Source organism: Chironomus tepperi, unplaced genomic scaffold (assembly GCF_022539635.2).
Source record: "Chironomus tepperi strain 1889 unplaced genomic scaffold, CSIRO-AGI_Ctep_v1 contig_100, whole genome shotgun sequence".
Taxonomy (NCBI): Eukaryota; Metazoa; Arthropoda; class Insecta; order Diptera; family Chironomidae; genus Chironomus; species Chironomus tepperi.
In genome coordinates, this window is record NW_027226222.1 from 1,823,500 (window position 1) to 1,846,290 (window position 22,791).

A 22,791-nucleotide genomic window follows, 5' to 3' on the forward strand; every position below is an offset into this window, starting at 1 on the left:
TTTTAATGATTTTTTGGAAAACAAAGTATGTAAACTTTATTGAAATAAACATATATTACAAGTCTAGAACTACAGAATCAAGATTACCATCTTCAGGTTTTGTAAACCAGGTTTAATTAAATTAACAAATAAAATTTTGATTTCAATTCCAACGAATGCTTGATATCATTAACTTCGTGCGTCATTAACTGTTGCTGGAACCTACGAGAATGAATAAAATGAAAAGTTATTTAAAATGTAATTAAATCAATCAAATTAAGCAACGAACCTTCACTTCCAGACCATTCATGGATTTCTCAAGACAAATTTGACATCCAAGACGTGAGGTATCTGTCAAATCATAAGCTAAATCAAGCATATCTAATTCCTCGTCCGACGGCTTATCAGGAAGTTTATCATAATCAGCTTGAGAGAGTATTAAATGGCATGTACTGCAAGTCAATGTTCCTTCACAAGCACCAAATCCGTCTAAATCAAGACTATTGTTCACTACAACATCCAATAAGCTGTCACCGACTTTTCCTTTTGATTGAATTCGTTCGCCATTTGCCCGTACAAATGTAACTTGGATTCTAATTTTGAAAGAAATTGGGATTAATAAGAATATCATATATGGGTTAATTAGCGCATATTCCAAAAATATGTATATACACTTAGAAATCAATGTTCTAGATTCATAATTGCGAATTTATACTGTAATCTATTCTCAAAATCATATCAAGCCTTTGAATTTTATTGATAAACAATCTCACGGGAGATAACACGAGTCTCACTATAAAAATTCTATCTTATGTATTATTCAGCTGATTCTCAATGAATTGTATAATTCAAGTAAATAAATAAATGAATGTCAAATTTTCTCTTGTATCTTCGTGTTTTCTCTTTTTCTTTCTTCTTTGGTACAATTGATCACGTAGCAATAACTACCTTTCATGTTAAAGCAAATGTGTACTGTGTATGTAAGATCACTTTATTGCTCAACTTACTCTTCTTTTGGTGGTTTAGGTCCATTTGAACAGAAATTCCTTGATATTTGAGCACCAATAGGTTTTGTCAATTGTTTAGAAACACAGGAAATAATCCTCGAATTAATTATTCTAATCATACTTAAATAAATTAAATTTTTAAAAATTCAACAATTTTATATGTTTATCCAAAAAATAAAGGGGAGCAAAAACTTCAGATGTAAAAAGAGTAGGCACTGCCCTTAATTTGAATATTAACTGGCAGTTAATTTTGTTTATTTAGGTAATTATTTTTTGTACGTCTTGAAGATTTATTTGTTATATTCTTCCTTTTATTATCTCTAAGTTTGATAACCGCGTCGACAATTGCTTATTTAACTTTGAAAATCCAACAAAAAGAACTAAATAATAACGTTTTTTAAAATTTTGAATTTTTTTCTGAAACTGAACGAAAAAGGGATCGAAACTATGAAGTTATATTTTGAAAAATTATTTTTGTGATTAAATGTTTAGTAAGTTTATTTAATGATTTCTGGTTAATTAGATTTAGTTATGTGGTTTATTAAGCACATTACGACAGGTAAACTCTTAATATATTTATTCAACATAAAATCCTAATGAGAAATCACTTTTATAGGCGAAATTTTAAACATTAATCAAGATAAGACATCAATTGGTAGACTTGGAACTACTTATGTCCTTAAAAATGATGAATCGATTAGTCGCAAACATTGCACATTCCTGTTGAAGCAGAATGAATTGAAAATTATTGATGACGGTGCAAAATATGGAACAACAATCCAAAATGCTGAAGTTATCAGAGTATCAAAAGAACCGATGACATTGAAGGATGGAGATAAAGTGCAATTTGGATGTTATGATAATATCTGGGAAATTCACTGTAAGCTAGAAACGAGAGGAGGAATAAAGCGTAAAACGGACGATGTTGAAGCTATTGAGAATAGCATATCAGTATCAAATATTTCAAAGAAACCAAAGCAGAATCCAATCAATGCAAAAATAGTTGATAAGTTTGACATAATAATTGATTCTGACGATGATATACCCTATAAAAGTACCAGAAGCTCTCGTCAACAAAAAAATGTAATCAATAATTCAAAAGACGTTCTTCCAAGTTCATCAAAAGTAGCAGAAAGTAAGAATAAGAAAGTATCTCAAGCAGACGAAAAGCCCAGTCAAGTTAATAAGAAAGTTGATCTAGTAAATAAGTCACCACAAGATAAAACAGAAACGAAGGAAGTACCGAATCCTGTAAGTGTCCGTTCACAAACTTTTTATGATGATAGCGATGAGGATATCTTCTCAGCGACACATGAAGAAAATGTTAAAAACTCTAAAGGTGTAACTAATAACAGAAAAATTATCATCGACTCTGATGACGATCTTATGGCATTTAATGTACCTTTAAAGGCAGTAAATACTCGAAAGAGGCCCACAAATGAAGTTGAAGATGGTGGAAGCAGCAAGAAAATCCCTAAGACAGTCAAAAACTCGAAAAATCAAGTTACAAATGAGATTAAAAAAGTTGTGCCTCAAACATCCACACAGAAAACATCAAATGATGAAGTAGACAAAAGCATTAGTCGCGCACCAGCCAGTACATCACAATTCTCGCGAAAGCGAGATCTTGACGATGACGTTTTTAATTTTGATATACCCAATAAGCATCAATTAAAGAAGCCTCGACATGCAAAAAAGATAGAAAATAACAGTGAAGAAATTGCATCAACTTCGTCAGCATCAAATTCTACACTTAAAGCATTTTCATTTAAAACATCAAAGATTTCTGATAAGGAAGCCTTTGCAAGTTTTGTCTATGATATTGATGAAGATTCAGGTTCATGGCTGTCAACAAGAGTGTCTAAAATAAAGGTCAAGGATGAGACACATGATGAAATGGATAATACAGGAAATAATAGTAATGATTCTTACTACAGCGTAAATGTTAATATAGTTCGCAAGAACATCACTTTGGACACAACTTGCGAGTCAAAAAAGTGTTTCCAAAAGCAAAAATTCTTAGAAACGAACAAAGTTGTGACATTGAAGAAACTTAATGTTGAGGAGATGAACTATTGTTATAATAAGAAGGAGGAAGATTCTCGAGACGACTGGTAATAAGAACAAATAGAAGAGCATCTGCTAAGCGTTTACTTATCACACATGTGGCTTTATATTAAATATCAAAATATTTCGTTTTTTGTTAACAAAGGAAAAATCATAAAAGGAATCAATCATAAATGATGTTTATGAATTTACTGAGTCTAATTTTTAGTACAAATATTTTCAAAAATTTGTAGGGTTTTGTTCTAAAAGTTATAAACATTTATATGGTTTTACAGTTTTTTTGCTATAAAATTTGAAAATCCGCCAAATTTGAATTTTAAAAGTCCGTTAAAATTTAAATTTTAAAAATCCGTTAAAGTTTAAAATTAAATTATCAAACAAATTTTCAAAGTCAAAAGTAAATGAACATCATTTGTGGATGATCCCGTAAAGATTTTTGCCAATTTTTTTAAAATAAAGAATCTTGAAGAATAAAGAAAATAAAAAAGCAGGTAAAAAATAATAAATAAGAAGTTTGTGCCAGTTTGAATTATCACGTTGCGAGAGAATTAAATGCTGTGTTGATACACAGCACAGAGAATGAGAGACAAAGAGAAAATATCCCTTTTTCAGGATGAATATCCATGTGTTAGTAAAATGTCCTTTTTCTTATAGTAATTTTATAATATCCGATATTTTAATTTTTTTGTGATGGAAAAACTCAAAATTTAAAATTAATTTTAGTATAAATGTAAGGATAAGTTCCAGTGACACGTGATTGATGTGAAAGCAGTGTTAAAATATTCAATTTTTATTCAGATTTTCCGTGTTTCAAAAAATTTTCCTCAACAAAAAATCAGAAAGAAGAAAAAAAATTATTGATTTTTCCATTTTCACTTTTTCTTTGTGTTTGTATTGTTGTCGGTTTTTCCTTTAAAAAAACTTTTAAACAAAAATATTTATGTGTTAGCAGAGGATAAAGATCTAAGAATGCATGCGAAAAATATCCTGTACGATAAGAGGGCAATGGTCGGAATAGTGCGAAATTATGCATAGATATGATGCCTTCATTACAGTGTCGGAAATTGCGTAATAACACAGAAATATTTAAAGATCCAGTAAAATAAGAAATTTGACCTGATAATGAACTATTTTTATATCCTATAATAATCTTATTACCGACATTTTTCCTTCTCATTAAGTTCTCATTTCAATCATGGACAATATGGGATGCATGAAATCTGCTCTCGTCAGCAATATGTCCTATGTAATGATTTCAAGGCTTATTAATAATTTTTTTGTTTTGTTCATGTCTTTTTCTCCCTTCTTATTGGGTTCTCTTTTGACGCTCCTTTCTTCATTTTCCACTTAAAAACTTAAGGTATAATAAAATAATGAGAGTTAGTGCAAGCATGCTGATAGTTGTTATGAATTGGAAAATAACAAACTTAAAGCGCAATTTATGACATTGAATTATTTAGACGTAGATTCTCAATGTACGGGTTTTTTTTGTGTTGCTTATGATTGCTGGAAACATTTAAATGAAGGAATTTTAAATCAATGTGCCTTTAACATCCTTTGTCTGCTGTGGTATTGACATATTCAAATCAATTGTTGACTGATTCCTTTGTATATTGTCGATTAATATAACAATAAACTTTATTCAGGCATATTAAAAGGAATTGTATGGTTCTATTGTTAAACAATTGTAAGGTTTCTGGGCATATAATTTCATACTTCTTTGATGTTTTGTACTAAATTTGCAAACATTTGAATGGTTTTCTATTGTGTTGTCAAAGTTGAGCTTTTTAGAAGTTAATTAGTGGAATTAATTAGACAGGAACTACCTTTATCTAGTCAAACCTTACGATGGATTTTGTAAGGATTCTTAACATTTTTCAGTTAATGCTTTTTAATGTTAGATTTTCTCTGAAAAAAAAAAAAAGTAATTTGTAAGGTTTTGATCTTCATTTGTATGGTTTTGGATATTTTGAAATTTTAAAAGCCGTTAAATTCTAAATTCAAAGTGTTAAATTTTATATGAAATTTAAATAGAATATCCGAGTTGCACAACTTAGTTACCTCGATTCATTGAAAATCCAAAGTCTAAATAACTTTAAGGTGTCTTGACAACACTGTAATCGGTGATTTCAGAATAATTGAAATGTCTTGGGTGTTTTAATTCCATAAACAAGAATTAACGCCCATTTTGATTACTTAATCTTGTAATCTCTAATTAAATTTCCACAAAAACCTTTCAAACATTAATAAAAATAAATGTTGACATTCTTCTTATTTCAAAGAAAAATGAATCAATAAGTATGAGCATCATAAGTAACAGCAAATTATTACAGCACCTCCATTGCTTACATAAATCCCAATCATAATATAAAATATCCCCCCAGTCAAACTCCTACAGTCAGTCAAAGTGTTTTTGTGTTACTTTATTTTACCTGCTTACAATGCGTCAGAAAAAAAAAGATTCTTTAAAGTGCCCACATGTACACATGTGCACACAATTTTTGCTTTACTTATTTCTTACCTTCCTTTTCTTTTGGATTAAGAAACACCTGCCGCACTCATGTGAATACGAGTTTCAAGTTTTTTGGCAATTTTTTTGGAACTCTCCACATACATTAAAAAATCTCATTTCTGTTCCATAAATTCCGACACATGCATAGGGACAATGCAATGATGAACATTTGTTTATAGTTTCAAGTCGATTGCGCAATTTATTATGAACATAACAGAGGATAAGAAACATGTTTTAATATTATTGAAAGGGTCACGTTTCATAAATCTTATGAGGAGGATAAGATAAATGTTAGGGGGGTCCTCGGTTTGAAAAATAGAGGTTTTAAAGTAAAATCAAACTTTGAGTTTAAAATGTCCGTTAAAATATTGAAAATCTCAATAAATATTTTAGTTTTGGAAAAATTAAAAATTATTGAAATCGAGGACCCCCGAGCACATATTCCTTCCGCATCGATGCGACGCAATTTTCTTTCGATTCCCAAATGTGCATCTTTAAGTATATGCTATCGCATGAAGGAAAAAAATTATAAAATTTCGATCGATTTTCATACTGCTATCGTCAGTGTATTAGTTCCCCCCTAATATATATCAACAACATTCTTTTATTATTATTTCTGTCCTTCTCACTTACTCTTTTCTCTCTCTCATTTCACATTTAGACGTTCTGTAAGGAAGATGTGTGTGATTTCGTGTACAATATTTTAAGGAAGCAAAATACGGAAAAAAGAAAATAAATTTTATAGCCCTATAAGATTTCATAAATGTACAACAACTGAGGGTTGTGCAGAGGAAAACCTAATTTGTATTATTAAAGTCCATACTGAACATTTTAAAAGGAATCTAATAAGTGAATTAAAGACAAAAAAAATAAGATATAAAATGTGAAGAGAATCCATCCGTGATATAAATTTCGATACAAATCGCTTCTGTTCTTCTTGTTTTTTATTTGTTTCTGAAAGGAAATACAACAAAGTTTAAAGGAATTAAATTAATTTCGGGAAGTTTGTGAGTGAATGAATAAAACGAAAAAATAAAGAAGAGAGAATTGAAGTTTACTAATCAATTATTTAGACGTGGTAGCAAAAAGCTCAATAATTAATTAAATACATCCATTATGTCGTTGAACGATACACACTCGTTAGAAAGGACATTAGATTTCTGCGATAAAAGCAATGATTCGTTTCTTAACACGACAGACTGTTCTATACCAAATAATATAAGTAACATATCAACAGTCACGACTGGATGCCAATCTAATGCAAAAGCAATGTCTAATCAGCCACAACAGGATGATACGAAAAGGAAATCACATATCCATTTTAATCGATTATGGTCGGTGTGGTACGGTATATTAGTGACGCTTTTTCAAGGATATCTTATCATATTGGCTCTTCAGAAATATTTAGGTGAGAAAATTGCTTAAGCCGCTTACATTATTGCTTTCCTCAATTCCCCATTTTCATTTATTTTCGTTGTTGTTGTCTTGTTGCACACAAGTAAATTATGTAGATTTTATGAATTCTATTGAAATTATATGCTAATATCCTTATTGTGGCTTGTGGGCTGACTTGTGGAATGAGTATTAAATTCAATACAATGGAAATATTAAGTTATAAAGGATTCAAAGGCTAATCAGTTAAAGAAACCTTTGATTTTCATTGATTTTGATGAATTTTTCAATCATAGTACTCATTGGATTTGAAAATATTGATGACTTTGGGTAGTTCCTTGTTTTTCCAAGGTTGTAAGCATTAAAGATTAATTATTAAGTATCTAATTCAGTGAATTTTTGTTTACATAAATTTTAGGGTTATGGAAGTTTTAAAACATTGAAAATTATGTTGATTTTTAATTGAAATGTTTTACTAAACGACTTGCTCACATTTTTTTAGTGTTTTGCAATCAAAAACTGGCATGAAAAACGTCAGATTTAGCTATAAAATAAGATCAAACTGTCCAAGTGAGAATTTGTAAAAATATAAACAAAACATTTAAATTCAAGTAATTCTTGATTAATTCTGTAAAGTAATCATATTCAGCTGTTATATTACCCTCAAAATTCACACAAGAACCGACAAAGAAGTCAAAAAATTGCTTACAATTATTCAAAAATGTTTAAACATCAAAAATTTCAATAAATTTAAATTTTCACATCCAAAAACTCTTGAAAATCGCCAGCATAATTGCTTCCCAGGCATACTTTCGACTTGCTTTTCAATTCACTATCTTGATTGACTGAGTTGACGTTCGAATTTATTGTTGTGTGCAAAAATAAAAAGGTTTTTTTTCGTTAATAATAGCTGGTCGATAAAATAAATTAAAATTTATATTTTCATTATGCATATTTGAAATTCATGCAGGTTGTTCACTTTTAAAATGGAAAAATGGCTTACCGGTGACAGAGCTCAACATGCAACTCATATTCTGTGGCTTGACACTATTATTCTTGCCATTATTTTTGGCATCAGCATTATTTAAGGTTGGAAATCTTGCGAATGACGGCATCAAATTAAGTGCGCGAAAAGGCACGTGCTCATCGGAACAGCCAGTAATATTTGAAGATGACGGTAATAGTAGCACTATGAGGTCTTTATGGATGCATGGTGTACCGATATCTGTATTTATACACATCATAACAGCTCTTTGTTTGCTACTACCACATCTGCTATTGGAAGCAAAATTAATTCAAAATCAGCATCTGCCAAAAGGTAAAATAATATGTTCAATTTTTTTATCCGTGCATTTTCCTATGTCTATACTCATATTTTTTCATGTTCAAACATTTGCTCACATTTTGACATTCCATATACATATATGTGCTTGCTAACACTACTCGTTCTTTTTTTGTAGATAACATATGGAAAAGTGACATTGATTTCATATTGAATCGTAACGATAGACTGGTAATTTTATCATTTATCAATACATCACCATATCAGAATGATACAGCTACGACATCAAATGAGAATAAATATGAAGATGACGATGATGATGACTTGTTTGAATCATTAGATTACGATCCATTTAAGACTCATGAGAGTCTTAAGTCTTATAATACACCAACTGAAACATATCTACCAACATTAATTGACTCAATTCCAAAACATATAAGTACATATGCTGATGATTATGATTTTGAATTTCCGGAAGAGATTACAACAACGCCGATTACTACAACAACTAAAAGAACTACAACAACTGAATTGCCAACAACGGAAAAATTGACAACAACTGAAAGTACAACAACAATTAAATTGACAACACCTTCGACTACCATAAAAACGACACCAATATCAACCACAGAGGAATTGACCACAACTGAAAAACCAACAACATTAAAGACTACATCTACATCTACAACAACAACAACTACTACAACAACAATGATAATACCCACAATTCCGGAAGTATTTACCGAAGAACCTACTTTACCGACACGATTGATATCAACAAGTCCAAAGACTACATTATCGACGACTTTAATTCCACAAACATATCCAACTCAACCCACATTTGCACCATTTCCACCTATTACCGAAAAGGTGCATCACATTGGGAAGCAAAATAAAGGTCATGGAAAGAATAGAAAGCATGGACATAAGAAACATCATAGACAACATCCACCTCCAACACATGAAATCGATGACTTACCCGATGACACAAATTTAGAAATAAAACCTGAAAAGGATATTGATTTTGATTCTTATGATCGTGAGATTCACATGATAGATAACGGCAATAATCGAAATATAGGCCGTAAAAAAGTTAAAGGTAGTGGAAATGCAAAATCAGCATCGGAACAAATAAGACCAATTTCAAGGAATTATGAACAAAATGAGAGGCCTAAGACAACACAAAGAACGGCAACGGAATCAACAAGACAAGCAATTGGAAAGATTAAGGCTAAGGATAGTGAGATACATATTGTTAAAGCTCCTGAAACCGCGTCATCAACATTTTCTTCATTTATACCAAATTTAAGAAATGACGAGTATCGGATGAGAGCAACAGATGTTAATGGAAGAAGAGTTGTAAAAAGGTCAATATCAGAGGATGAAAATGTCGATGAAATTTTGTTGCTAGACAGCGTACTGCCAAGTATAAACGAGGATGTTTACGTTATCAAAGAAGAAAAGTTTGATGAAATATATCCAGCTGCTTTGATAGGTGCTATAACCAATTTTACACAGTCAAATGAATTGGATGGAATTGGTGGATTTATACAATCTATTCTTGGTACAGATGATAAATTTGATCCAAAGCATTGGTTCCAAAAATCTCCTAATTTAGAATTTTTGAATCTTGCATTGGCACTGCTTGTTTGGTCGGTACGATATCCTTCGGTATTTTGGGAATCATCCAAGGCATTTACGATGATTTTCTCACTTCAAATGCTCATAAATAGTATTGATATATTGATGCTACATGTAGGAACAAGCATCTTATTCAAATTACAAATTGTCGGTCAATTTATGCCCGTACAGAATCAACCGTCGCCATTATTACTAAACGGAATAGTAACATTAGCCTTGACATTATTGGCCTATGTTTTGATAATTGCCTCTTCTATGATCCTTTATCTCTATGGACATTCAAGATTGTCAGCGAAAATACGAGATTGTCAAATGATTACACTAAAGGATGGTGATTTATGGTCGTACTTCTCACATTGTGCATCGCTATGTTTCATCTTGGCAATATCTGTCGTTAAAGCGCCAATAATTCACGACTTGAGTGTCGTTTATCGCATCAGCTTAGATAAAACAATTTTTGCAGCAAGTAAGTTTCGAATTTATTTACTTTTTTTTTGTATGGCTTGAAAATTGAGAGATGATGGAAGCTTTAGTGAATATGATGCAAAAATATTAGAAAAGCTTCTTAAAATTGAGAGATTGATATTTGGTATGTTCCTTACGTCATAGCTTCTGATTGTTGATTTCACACTCCATTTACCAGATCTTTAAGTCTGGTTTAGGAAGACACATGTGCGGATACAACGTAAATGGCTAAGCCTATCCTGATTATGAAATCAGGTCAGATTCGATGAATCCAGACTCAGGTCATAGTCAAGTTGTCCTGGGGCCCGGATTTTCGGCTTTTTCTATGTCGTGTGATTTCTAGACTAGCCACTGATAAGTCTTAGATCTGATCAGACATGAGTAATATTTCTTGTGACACGGCACTTCTCAGTCAGTTGCGGGAACAAGTTTGCTATGAAATTTTCTATGATATTGGTGCTTAAATTCAAGAAACAGAAAAGTTTAATCATCTTTGACTGAACTATACTTACTTACTTCCTGCACCAGGAACACGGCTGCCGTTTTCCTTGTATATTTCATCCAAGGGCTGTCTTGCAAAATTGTGTTTTTGTCCCAGCAATGGAATTTTTGACTTGTTAATGCCTTATTAAAATTTGAGACTTGACTGTCATCTGTCAATCTATATAAGGAATAACTTAGGTTCGTTCAAAATTGCATGATACAGCTGAAAGTTGCATCTAAAACTCAGGAAAACTCTGACCGGCTCTTGACCTTAGAAACAACCGTTTAGACTACGCCTCCTTCTACAGTAGTCAATTTCAGTATTTGCTTAGTCACAATCATTCCTTAACAGACAGCTCTCATTGAAAGTCAATTTTTCTCATCAAATTCAAAATCATCTCCATTAAGCTTATCATCAGCTCTCCATTCGTCACTTATGTATATGAACATAACATTCAATATTGATTATTATTGTTATTTGTCTCATTTTCTCTTTAAAACTAGCTATGACATCAATAATTCACATCTTCTTATGGATTGTCATCTGGTTGGCATTAACGGCTAAACGTCAATGGGCTTTTAAATTGCCACTCGTTGAGTCAATTTATCAGACACGTGCAGAAGCAGTTCAACCACTAATCAACATTAACGGACGACAGTTGAATGGTCCAACAAAGAAAGAAGAGGAAACGATTTATTGGCCTAGTTCACCAAAATTAAAAGTAACCTTTACAGATGAAGTTGCCAGTACGTTAACAGATCGCAATTTAATACCTGATATAATTGAACATGATGGCAAGCGGTAAAAACTCAAAAAAAAGCTATTTCTCTCTCTGTTGTGTGATTCCTTCCTTACTACTTACATGTTCATTCACATGCTTATTTTCATCATTGAGTGAATTTTTTAGGAACACCTGTGTGTTTTCGATGTTGGCACTTTCAGTAATTTTAATTTTTAAATGCTTAACATTCATATGTGATTTCTTATATTTTATCTTTTGGGGATCGTTCACAAATGACGTTCATTTTGTAGATTTGGTCGACTGTGCCATGCCTGAATAGCGCAAATCGGTGAATCTAGTTAAGCGAATATTTAGCTTGGTGTTTGAATCGGTACCTAATTTTGATTTACACCGGTCTAGTTTCAGATTTTGGATCATATCCGATCATATCAGGCGTGATTCTTACTTGGTGCCTGAATCGGTCCCTTATTCTGATTTACGCCGGTTTGATCGGATAAATTGACCAAATTGTGCTATTCAGGATACATTTTGGTATGGAACCTTTGTGACAGTGATTGTCAGGACAGGTAATGTCCATTCTCGATTGACGTCATTTGTAAATGATCCCTTTTTACAAAAATTTAGTTAGGGACTTAATTGTGTAATATATTTTTAGTTTCTTTATTTTTTGCTGTCAAAATTCTTTCTCATATTTTTTGTAAAGCATGCTTAATTGGCTTTAAATTAAGTTCTTTTTCTGTTTCTCTTTCTTATTTATTTATTTATTTATTTTTATCATTTCTCTCTTCTTGTGTTGATTTTTTTGCGCTTGTCATTTAATGAGTTTTATTTTTCATCATTTTGCTGTGACACTAATTTCATGTTTAAAGAAAATTTCACTGAGCATTGTTATGAGGACAGAATATTTCTGTCGAATAAGGATAATAGAATGTAAAATTAGATAATTGGGTCAAGAATGTTGGCTAATATAGAAAAGGAGGAAGCTTTAAGGGCTTTTTTTAGCTGAAGATTGGATAGACATGCCTTAAATGAACCTTAAAGAATACAGTTTTAAAGCTGTAGCCAGAAATTGTTGGGATTCTTTTATATGGAACGCAATCATTTAGGGAGATTTTGTTGATCTTTTTCTGAAAAGCCTTGGCATCAGCACTTCTTGATATGATTTTTGAAATCTTTTTGAATATCCATAAGCTGATACTAAGCTTGCACTTTTGGGTGATTCTTAGATTTAACATATCATCCCGAGTGGACAAAAATACGTTATAACTAGTTGATGGCAAATTAATGTCCAGTTGATGACTAGTTCTATCGTATTTTTGTCCACTCGGTCATTTTAAGAAGTGCTGCTAATATATTTCAATACTTCCAGTTGGTCTATGTTTTGCTTGAAGTACGACAAGTAACTTCCAGTAACTAAGCAATAAGGGGGTTTAGATTAAAGGGTAAGGGTTTCCGGTGTCTCAGTTTTGATCGGGAAATCTTGGTCTCTGAATCGAGAAATCTTTAATTTTCATTAGCAAACATTCAGAACTAACTAGTTCACGTGATGACCCACGTTTGATTCCAATAGAATTGATTTATGTTCAAATCATCCTTCATACAAGTTAGTAGCATTAAAGGTCTATCTATTTAAAGGTTATGTTTATCTTCAGCTGCAGCATCAAGATAACATTAATCTTTGAAGCAAGCTTTTCATTACAATTTTTTGTTCATCTGATTTTGGCCACGCAGAAGAAAAAAAAGATCTTTGAAATATCAAGAGAAGCAAATGACTTTCCTGCGGATACGCCTACTGTACATAATTTATCCTACTTCATTCATTTTAAATTTGAGTACTTGGATATGCTTTATAAATAGAAATGAAGAAATCTGCGGATATCTCGAAATTTTTTATTGTTTCCAAGAATATTATATAATTCAATATCCTCAAACAGTATCCAAGTCTACTTTAAAATGAAGTGAATCTGATAAGGCTTGATTATCTCAAAAGAATGCTCAGTGGAATTTATTAATAAGGATATTTTTCAAAAATTTCACCAAAATTAGCTTTTCACATCTTTTCATCTTTAATTAATTCCATTTAGATCCATCTTATCGACGATTTGTCCCAACGGCAACCATTCGGGGGAAACTGACGAGGGTGAATATGCCACATTAAAGACAACTCAACTGCAAATTAGTGAATATGATGAAGTCATTAATTTGCAACGCATACAACGTAACAGTAATGATAATGGATATGATGATACGTCAGAAGAAGGAAAATTGCTAGAATGTGTTCGTGATGAGTCAGTGACCTATGCATCGACTCGTGATTTAGAGCCACCACATACAACGACTGCAACGGTATACTCACATGAGAGATATATTGTTTCATCTGATCATCATATGATAAGTCCCATGGCACCAGTTACCGTTCAAGTTCATTCTGAACATCTTGTAAGTTATTATTGTGATTTAGTTCCAATTTAAATTTAAATTAATTCATTGTTATTCTTAATAATAAAGACATCAACTCCGAGATTCTTGCGCAGAGCAGATTCTGGAATGCCGGCAACAAACAATGAAGCATTAACACCAAAATCGGATACAAATTCAACAGAAAGTTCAACATCACCACCTGAACGAGCTTTATCAGAATCCTCAAGTGGTGTTCATTCAAGTGAAGAGAATAAAGATGAAGTGCTTATAAGACCAAAACCAGGAATACAGAAAGCCGTTAAAGCACCTGCTGTGATTGAGGAAGAGCCATATGGTAGAATTACAAATAATCATAAAATGTTGAGCTTCAAAGAAGGAATGAACGGTGGTAATGTTGGAAATAATATAAATAACAGCAATACATTACCACATAATCGAAGTCACATGGTTAATGAGCAACCGTCAATAATTGATTATTCGCAATGCAACACTATGCCTTTAATGCCTGGTGCTCATCAGATTCATCGAATGTCCGCTAATGATCCGCAAAAGCAACGTACAACACTACCAAATAACATACGTTATTCTACAGCTGGTTATCATTTACGTCAAATGCCACAAATCAAAACTGGAGATTCACCGTATGCAACAACTGGCCTTGGCGGTGGTCATCACACTTTTTCACAGCGGCTCATTCAAAATGAACCTTTACCACCACCACCAATACAACAAATGCCACAATCCCACTCACAACAGCAATTTTCCATGACATCATCATCATCTGCTATTTATCAGCCCATTCATCATTTCAATGCTCCACCATCAACATTCACAGGTATGAATAGTCATAGTAGTCCATATCAAATGGTTGTCAATGAATTATGTGCAAATAATCAAGTCACCCATACATTCCCACCTCCACCGCCACCCATTTCAAACTCATTGCAAATGCATTAAGTCGTTTAACGAACTCGAATATCCTAAACTCCTACTACGTTACTAAATTCATACTTTTCTGCTGTATCTTCTGTATTTGAAGATGTAAAAGAGGAATATCAAAAGAATATAATTAAGTCTATATCGCACAACAACCAACAGATGAAAAATAAAAATGTTAATAGAATAAAAACATCATTAATGGAGGGTTCAGAAGGCGAATAAATTATAATAAAATTTGCTGGAAGCTGGACTTTCAAATACATTAATTGTATTTGATTTTGACAGATTTTATTATAATGCCTTTTTGTCCATCACATCAGCATGAATAGAATAATGAAATTAAAAGGTGAAAAAAAGTAACTGGAAAGCATTCAAATTGTGTTCTTAGAAAACACACAAAAGCTTCCATTGTCCAAAAGATTCAGTCCTATTGTTTTCAGAGTATGTAGGTCTGATTCCATATTTTTTTGGCAGCTATAGAATTAAAGTTGTATTTTTAGAGTTTCATGGAACTTTTTAAAATGTCTCTGTGAACTTTATTAATATAAAGCATTTCCTTTGCAGTATCAAGCAACTGTTTCTGACATACTGAATAGTATTTGGAATATATCCCTTTCTATTTTAGAGGAACTAAAAAAATGTCGAACAGAATTAAATTAGTTTGTTTACAGATGTTAATCAACCCATCAATGAACACCACGTGCTGTTTTTGTGGGTTTCAATCTGTAAATTAATTTAATTGGAAATGAAGCTTTGATTTTAGTTTTGAAGCCGTTTGATGCTTATCAACAGATTTTCTATAGAAAATTATTGCGCCTTTCAAAAATTTTAAACGTGCTATAAAAAATTTTTCTTAGAATAGTCCATTAAATATTTTTAACCAATCGGACGTCCAAAAGAGTCATTATTGCATTTCATGCTCGAAAGATTAAAAATTTGCTCAAGTGTTTTCATCCAAAAATATTAATCCTTAAATAATCATCCACACATTCAAAAGTTTAAAGCATTAATCACCCCATTCATTCACATTAAGCGACAAATGTATAAAAATAATGGAAAGAGACTTATGAAATTGCTTAGTGCATTGGATTGCTGCAGATAATAGGAAGAGCTTATTTATGTAATAATAGAGAAAAACTTATTATAGTTCTTAAGCTTTTTAGCGAAAATAATTGAAATATATAAAAAAGTTTTATTTGAAGACATAAACAAGGGGAAAACAGCTTTGTGTGGTTGTATTCTGCTGCATTTTTACACTATTGTATGCTTTGAGTTACGGCAACAATCTGGTAAAACATTGCAAGCATGACAAAGCATTGATAAACATTGAATAGGTATTGCAAAATATACTAAAAACATTACAAAACATTGTGAAACATGTTAAAATAATGCAAAACGTGCTGAAACATTGTAGATAATGCTCAAAACATCGCACAACATTGTAAAAACAAACCAAATTACACCAAACATTACTTGATCCAAATGTTTCACATAGTTGTTTTCCCCTTGAATAGAAAATAAAGAGAAAATGATGACAAATTCCTGGATGTAAACAATTTGAGAATGAGCATTAATATGAATTGAGATGAATGCATTCGCATTTGCTGTTATCGTTCAACAAACATAAATCTGGCAATGAACCCTCCACATATTCTGATGTTCCATTCTTTTGCTTTTCTCATATCAAACAAAAATATAAATAAGGAATAAACAAACAAGCATATATTCACTTAACTTAAACTTATACATGAAATAAGATTATGAAAAAAAAAGTGCATAAAGATACATTTATATTAAGGAAGACAATGATGCTAAGTTATGAAAATTTCATTAAAATAATTAAATAATAATAATAATAATAGTTAAATTTCATTACGACAAAGGAACTGCTGAACATGACATGGCAGAGAGCAAAAAAAAATATAAAAATTACTTGAATTTTCTTTACATATCGTTCTTGATATTTTTGTAATTTACATAAATGTGAATATTTTTTTACCAGGAAAAGACAAGAAACACAAACAAAAAAATGAATGAAAATTGTGAAAATGAAAAAAAAAAAAATCAAATGTTTTAACTTCTTTGACTTTAATTCTTTCACTTAATTACGCTGACTATTGCGTACAATATTGTTGATATTATTCATGGAGAAGTAACTTCTGGAAAGTTAACTGAATTAAGTTTCATTTTACTCGCATAACAAATAGTCCACATGGTTATTAACTTTTAGTTACTTGGTGGGAGTTTTGTTTGCTTTTATTTATACTGACGGTCCGGAATCTGAAGGTCTGATGTCCTTTTTTAAGAAAGTGGATTTTGATCTTTACAAAATTAGTATACGACGAACGTGGATAGTGTTCTTCCATTTTAAAATGCTCTTGTCTTTATTTCTGTGTAAATTCTAATAATCGCTTCAAATGGGGTTGCATAGGGTCATTTACAAATGACTTCTATCGCTCAACGATTAGAGCGATTCGGAATCAATCACCCTCCACTGCCTCAAACTAAAACTTATCTTAAAATGGTTGAGTTTTTCAAGAAATTAAAAATTCAAAAACCACTTTGAAAAGTTCAAGAACTTATTTTTAAAAAGTTGAAAAATTGCAAAACTTCAAGACCCTATCTAATTGTATACTTACCGTGCTGGCCGTACAGGTCAAGGTGATTCAAGACTTACTATTAGGTTTCTTAGCTTGTAGTTAAGAACGAAGGCTTGCATGGCCAACGCACCCTGTGATAAAAAGAACTGAAGTTGGTATCAGAGTCTAGTTTTAATCCGCTCCACAATTAGGCTTGACGGTCTCTATCACAAGAAGGTGAGGTTAGAGAATTTTGGCAATGCCGTGTGGCTAAAGTCACGCATATTGTTATTTCATCAGCTTCAGGAAACCAGTTTTTGGATTCGAATACTTACTTATTTACTGTTCTAGTCATTCAACCAAGTTTGTGTGAACTAAGCGACACGCAAATTGAAAATAATATACCTGGGATATATTGCGGGATATTCCCGATAATCTAAAATCTATTCAGGGCTATTCAGATAACTTCAAATTCCTATCACATTCTCTTCAAACTTTTAAGTATTATTAAAGCCTTTATAAATAAAAGCAAATAAATCGTCCAAAAAAGATATATTATATGGCACTTTAACGTGTGATATCAATAAAACCGAAATTAAGTAGTCATTACGTGCAAGAAATTAAAAAAAAGAGAAATGATAAGAAAAGTAAATTAAAATTGTGGAAAATGTTATCATATAAATGTGTAAGTTTTTAATATTATGAAGAAAAAAAGCAACAAGAAATCATAAATTCTCATTCAATATGTATTTAATCATTATTGAATAATTAATTGTATAATAGCATAACAGGAATGCTGATTTATTGAATTCCTGGGGGATTATTAAAATGAAGCTTGTTAAGGTATAATGTAAGTAAACATGTACCTTACACAAGGAGTAAATATAATAATATTATTAATTATAGTAACATAAATGTATTAAGAACAAGAAGAAATACAATTAACCATGGACAATATGAATATACACATTCCCTACTATATACCTTATAATTATAATTATTAGTACTGTATTTATCAGTTTTTGTATCTTATACGTCTTATTCTTATACTTATTGTCAATATAATATACAATGCAAAAAAATATACATATACACACTGTATGAATAAAAGCTATGATGAGAAATCTCATTCATTAACTTTCTGTTTCCATATCAATCCTCATTGTCTTGACTTTACTAATGTGACTTGATCCTTAATAGTTCATTCACTTCTTTTGTCTATCAACTTCATTATTGATTTCTATGAAATATGAGACTTTGTTAAAATTTATGTCAAGGATTAATAGACATTTATTGAGCTATGACTCATTTATGACAAAGATAGGTCATGACTCATTGCTGGGGTGTAATCAGGAGAGGGCTCGTTGGTATTGGGGTTCAAACCCCCTTCCCACTTTCTATAAAAAATCTTCAATTTTCTAGGGTTGTTCGTGATCCGTAGTGTTCAAAAATACATTATAACTCGTTTAAAGCAAGTGAATGTCTAGTAAATGACTAGTTCTTATGGTTTGTCTGTCCATTCGGAATGTAGATAAAGAACCTAAATTTCTAAAATTATTCCCAAATTTACCTTCGTTTTGAAGTAAATACTTAAATTTGTCTGAAATTGATAATTGCACAAATTTGTAGTAACCTTCCTCAACAGGCCAAGAACAACTTTCGAGAGCTTAAATATATTAGATGAGCATGCACGAAGGTGTTGCTATTAGACTATTGGTCTCTCGAGAGCATGTTCTTTGCCTGCTCGGGGATCTATTACAGTTGTGGGTAACCTGTATGTTACAGTACATTACTGTAACGCCAACAATTTCTGGAATTGCCATGAACCGCATTACGTGTTCCATGTTGATTAAGGGACACTGTAACAACTCATTCATCTCTTCAAGTGATTGTTTCCAATACATTAAGCTAAACTCAGAAACTTTCACCTTAACATCTGTATTGTTAAGGCCTTAAATGACCACACACAAAAATCATAATAATTGCAAAAGTCACAAAGAAGCAGCACAAAAGTGCAAACAAGATCAATTCACTTTAATAAAGTCAGCGACAAACAATCGAAAAAAAACTTTCTTTTCACTCAATGAAGAAGAATAGTAAGGAACAACAGTAGTAAAACAAAAGAGCATGAAGAATGAAAAGGGATTGAATGTGAGAAATTGAGGAAGTTAATTAAGCATTTACTCAATTAATGGAACTTTCGAGTGAGGAAGAAAAAATAAAATAAAAAAAAAATAAAATCAATGAATGGACCCAAAAAGTACTTTTTCAGAAGATAAATAATAAGTAATAAATAATTTTCAGACTGGTTATTAAATGCATAAAAGAAGAAGACATAATAAAGATGAAAAATCAGCTTATATAGCATTTAAGTTTATTAAGAAAGAAAAGCAAAACGGTGATTCAATCTCATTTTTAAGGAATAAATTTGCGCTAAGAGGAGAAAAAAATAATAAAAAAAATTTACTTAAGTAGCAAAAAAAGTGAAAATTAAAAAAAAAATAAGTAAAAAAATTCATTCAATTTTGAAGACTGATTAGATGGAAAATTTTCATTTCTTCTCGACTTTTAGTTCTTGTAACACAACACACGGGTTTTAATCATGTTATAATTTTAATTACATACATGTCCAGCAAACACACATGTGTATGAGTTCATACAGACTTTAATCAATCATACTCATTACATAGTATACTAATCTCAATGTTTTATAGATTTTTATAATAAATAATAATCATTATGATACACTTGAAGACATTTAATTACAAAATATATTGTTTATTTTTATTTGAAAATTTCGAGCAGCACATTATAGTAGTGCAAATGACACTGCACATCAGTCTTGTTCCATATGGTCCATATGACTTCCACAGCTATGATATGATGCTCAGAAATTATCAATTTAATTTTTAACGGTTTTCAAAAATTTGAAAAATTTCTCCTACAATCATTCGCCTCAGTTCTCTTTAATTTTGCATCTTAATTATTTTGTTTAACTTTTTTTTGAAGATGCAGATGATCTGCCTCGTTTCTATGATGCGATGCTAGAAAATGAAGAATTAAAATATTTAACGGTTTTTCAAAAATTTGAAAATTTTTGTATCAAACATTCGCATCAGTTCAAAATAATTACATCATAGAACATAAAGAATTTGAATTATTAACGGTTTTCGAAAATTTGAAAATTAATTCTTCGCATCAGTTCTCTTTTTGCTTCAAAACCCTTGCATCGAAATTCATCTTTTCTTTTTTATGATGCAGAAGAACTGCTTCATTTGATTTGTAACTAAACTCTTGAAGCAGAAAATTTAACATCAATAAGCTTTTGACAATTGATGATTAATGAGAATTTCTGCATGAATATCACAGATGATATGCAAAATCATTAGCTTCAATTTGAAAAGAAATTTTTTTTCATATCCTGCAAGAATGAAGAAATTCTCTAGGCTTTAAAGAAGAACTGACCAAGGTTGCCAAAATCATGTTTTTTTGTTTATTAATGAGCTCATATGCATGCTTTTTGCTGAACTGTATGATTACGTTAAACCTTATATTAAGTAAATAATTTGTCTGTGTTCTTTTAAAATCATTATACGTAATATTTTTTAGCAATATTTATGTAATATTTAAAATACTAATCTACACTCATGCTTCAACATCTGTCCATTAAACACGTACTTGAATTATACATTAGTAATGCATTTCATATTATTATATTATATTATATAGGGCACATATTAATGGTTCTATTCACTGTTCCTAATTTGTTGTCAAATAATTAATTAAATTACAATTAATATCAAATCATAACCTCAAAAAAATCATGAAATAAAATGAAAAAAGGATGGCAAATAATGGAAGTAAATAAAAAAAATTTCAATGTTCTGCTATAAAACACTTTTAATGCTTATTATACATTAATTCTATGATAATACTATGAGAAGATGAGATTCCTTATATACCTTTTGATATTCAACAATTTGACTAATCTAGCAAAAATATTATAAGAAAAAAATATCTACACATATTTAATAAGGATAAGTGGATGAATGTCAACCCAAAAACAAATTACCCCTATCTCAATTTCCCCCTTTAATCTTTATTTATCTCATCAAAATAAGAAAAAAATGAACATGAAAAATGACTTCTTATCATCACTCTAGATGAGTGGGGTAAGAGGATGAAAAATTAAATAAATGAGATTTTTTTAGTAAGTATTATTAGATTTTACAGCCTGAAAGATTATAAAACTATTGATGAAGAAGAAATAAATAAAAAAAAGTACCGCTTTCTATCAATATGATTTTAAGGCTTTTTTATTCTGTAATAAATCTATTCAATTTTATAGCTTTTTGCGTTTCAGGATTAAGGTGTTTATAGGAAATGATCAAGGGATGTCAGCCATTTGGTTTGAAGTAATTCTTCTACAGTCTTCTGTTATACTGCATGTAATTTAAATGCACTTGTTGAGTGCACTTGCAGATGATAAAGCCACGTACTCCTGAGATTATGTTATGGACTTATATTTTAAATTACCGTCTTGACTTATATAATAATTCTGAGTTTTGATGTTTCTTCTAGTTCGTGATTTGATTTAGACCAGTGTTACTCAAACTATGATCCACGACAGTATCTACACTTTGTCTTTAACGGAGGTAATTTAAGAGTTACTTGCATATTTGTTAAAGTGGTTCCATAGCGACGACACACAAAAGTCTGAACACGTCGGTAAAAAACCAGAAAATAATGTCTTCAGACTTGCTTGACTCTAGATTCGATTCGGATATGGCAAAATTCAGCATCATGTTAAAGAACAACTGGTCAAATGACACTATGAATTTTTCATATCACGTTAATTTCAGGGTAATTGCATGTTAGCTTTGTGGATTTGCTGAAAAAATTACAGCATCATGCATAGGACATTGATCCTACTTGAATGAGCTAATGCTTGAGTTCCTTAATAATCAACCGCTCATTTTTGCATGGAAACAATACCCAAATACTTGAAATTATGCTGATTTTCTGAAAAATATTTGAATCAAAAGTTCATGAGAAAACCATAAAAAGTTCATAATTATGGTAAACTTCAAACTTCTGATCAAAAACTTATTACATTCCCGGAAGAAAACACAAAATTATAGCTTATTCTTCCACCACCTAATTTCCACAGAAAATCTGCAAAAGTCTGCAAAAATCTCCCTTTTCTCGCTTAATTAGATTCCAAAATCGAGAAAATGCTGTGGTAATTCATTTGAATATATGTGTGTGATTGTGCGTATAG

The 22,791-nt window shown here is 31.0% G+C and overlaps 3 protein-coding genes across 4 annotated transcripts; 2 read left to right on the forward strand and 1 right to left on the reverse strand.

Annotated features, from left to right (window-relative positions):
• Nucleotides 1-1,165, reverse strand: Fdx2 (Ferredoxin 2). The gene is made up of 3 exons (XM_070635980.1): nt 987-1,165; nt 269-572; nt 1-201 (listed from the first exon to the last, which is right to left on the reverse strand). Exons 1-3 carry the CDS (start codon nt 1,103-1,105, stop codon nt 169-171), a joined length of 456 nt encoding a protein of 151 aa, XP_070492081.1. The 5' UTR covers nt 1,106-1,165; the 3' UTR covers nt 1-168.
• Nucleotides 1,166-1,419: 254 nt separating this feature from the next.
• On the forward strand, nt 1,420-3,294 carry LOC139087163 (uncharacterized). Its single transcript, XM_070635889.1, has 2 exons — nt 1,420-1,545; nt 1,603-3,294. The coding sequence occupies exons 1-2, from the start codon at nt 1,518-1,520 to the stop codon at nt 3,102-3,104; spliced, it is 1,530 nt and encodes a 509-aa protein (XP_070491990.1). The 5' UTR covers nt 1,420-1,517; the 3' UTR covers nt 3,105-3,294.
• Nucleotides 3,295-3,745: 451 nt separating this feature from the next.
• tinc (transmembrane protein tincar) lies at nt 3,746-20,743 on the forward strand. Of its 2 annotated transcripts, none has more exons than XM_070635968.1 (7): nt 3,746-3,826; nt 6,227-6,973; nt 7,928-8,275; nt 8,418-10,346; nt 11,333-11,630; nt 13,656-14,010; nt 14,080-20,743. In XM_070635968.1, exons 2-7 carry the CDS (start codon nt 6,682-6,684, stop codon nt 14,947-14,949), a joined length of 4,092 nt encoding a protein of 1,363 aa, XP_070492069.1. In that variant the 5' UTR covers nt 3,746-3,826; nt 6,227-6,681; the 3' UTR covers nt 14,950-20,743. The 2 variants fall into 2 exon arrangements, with proteins under 2 accessions (XP_070492069.1, XP_070492070.1); XM_070635969.1 differs by having other exon boundaries at nt 3,765-3,783.
• Nucleotides 20,744-22,791: the final 2,048 nt, after the last annotated feature.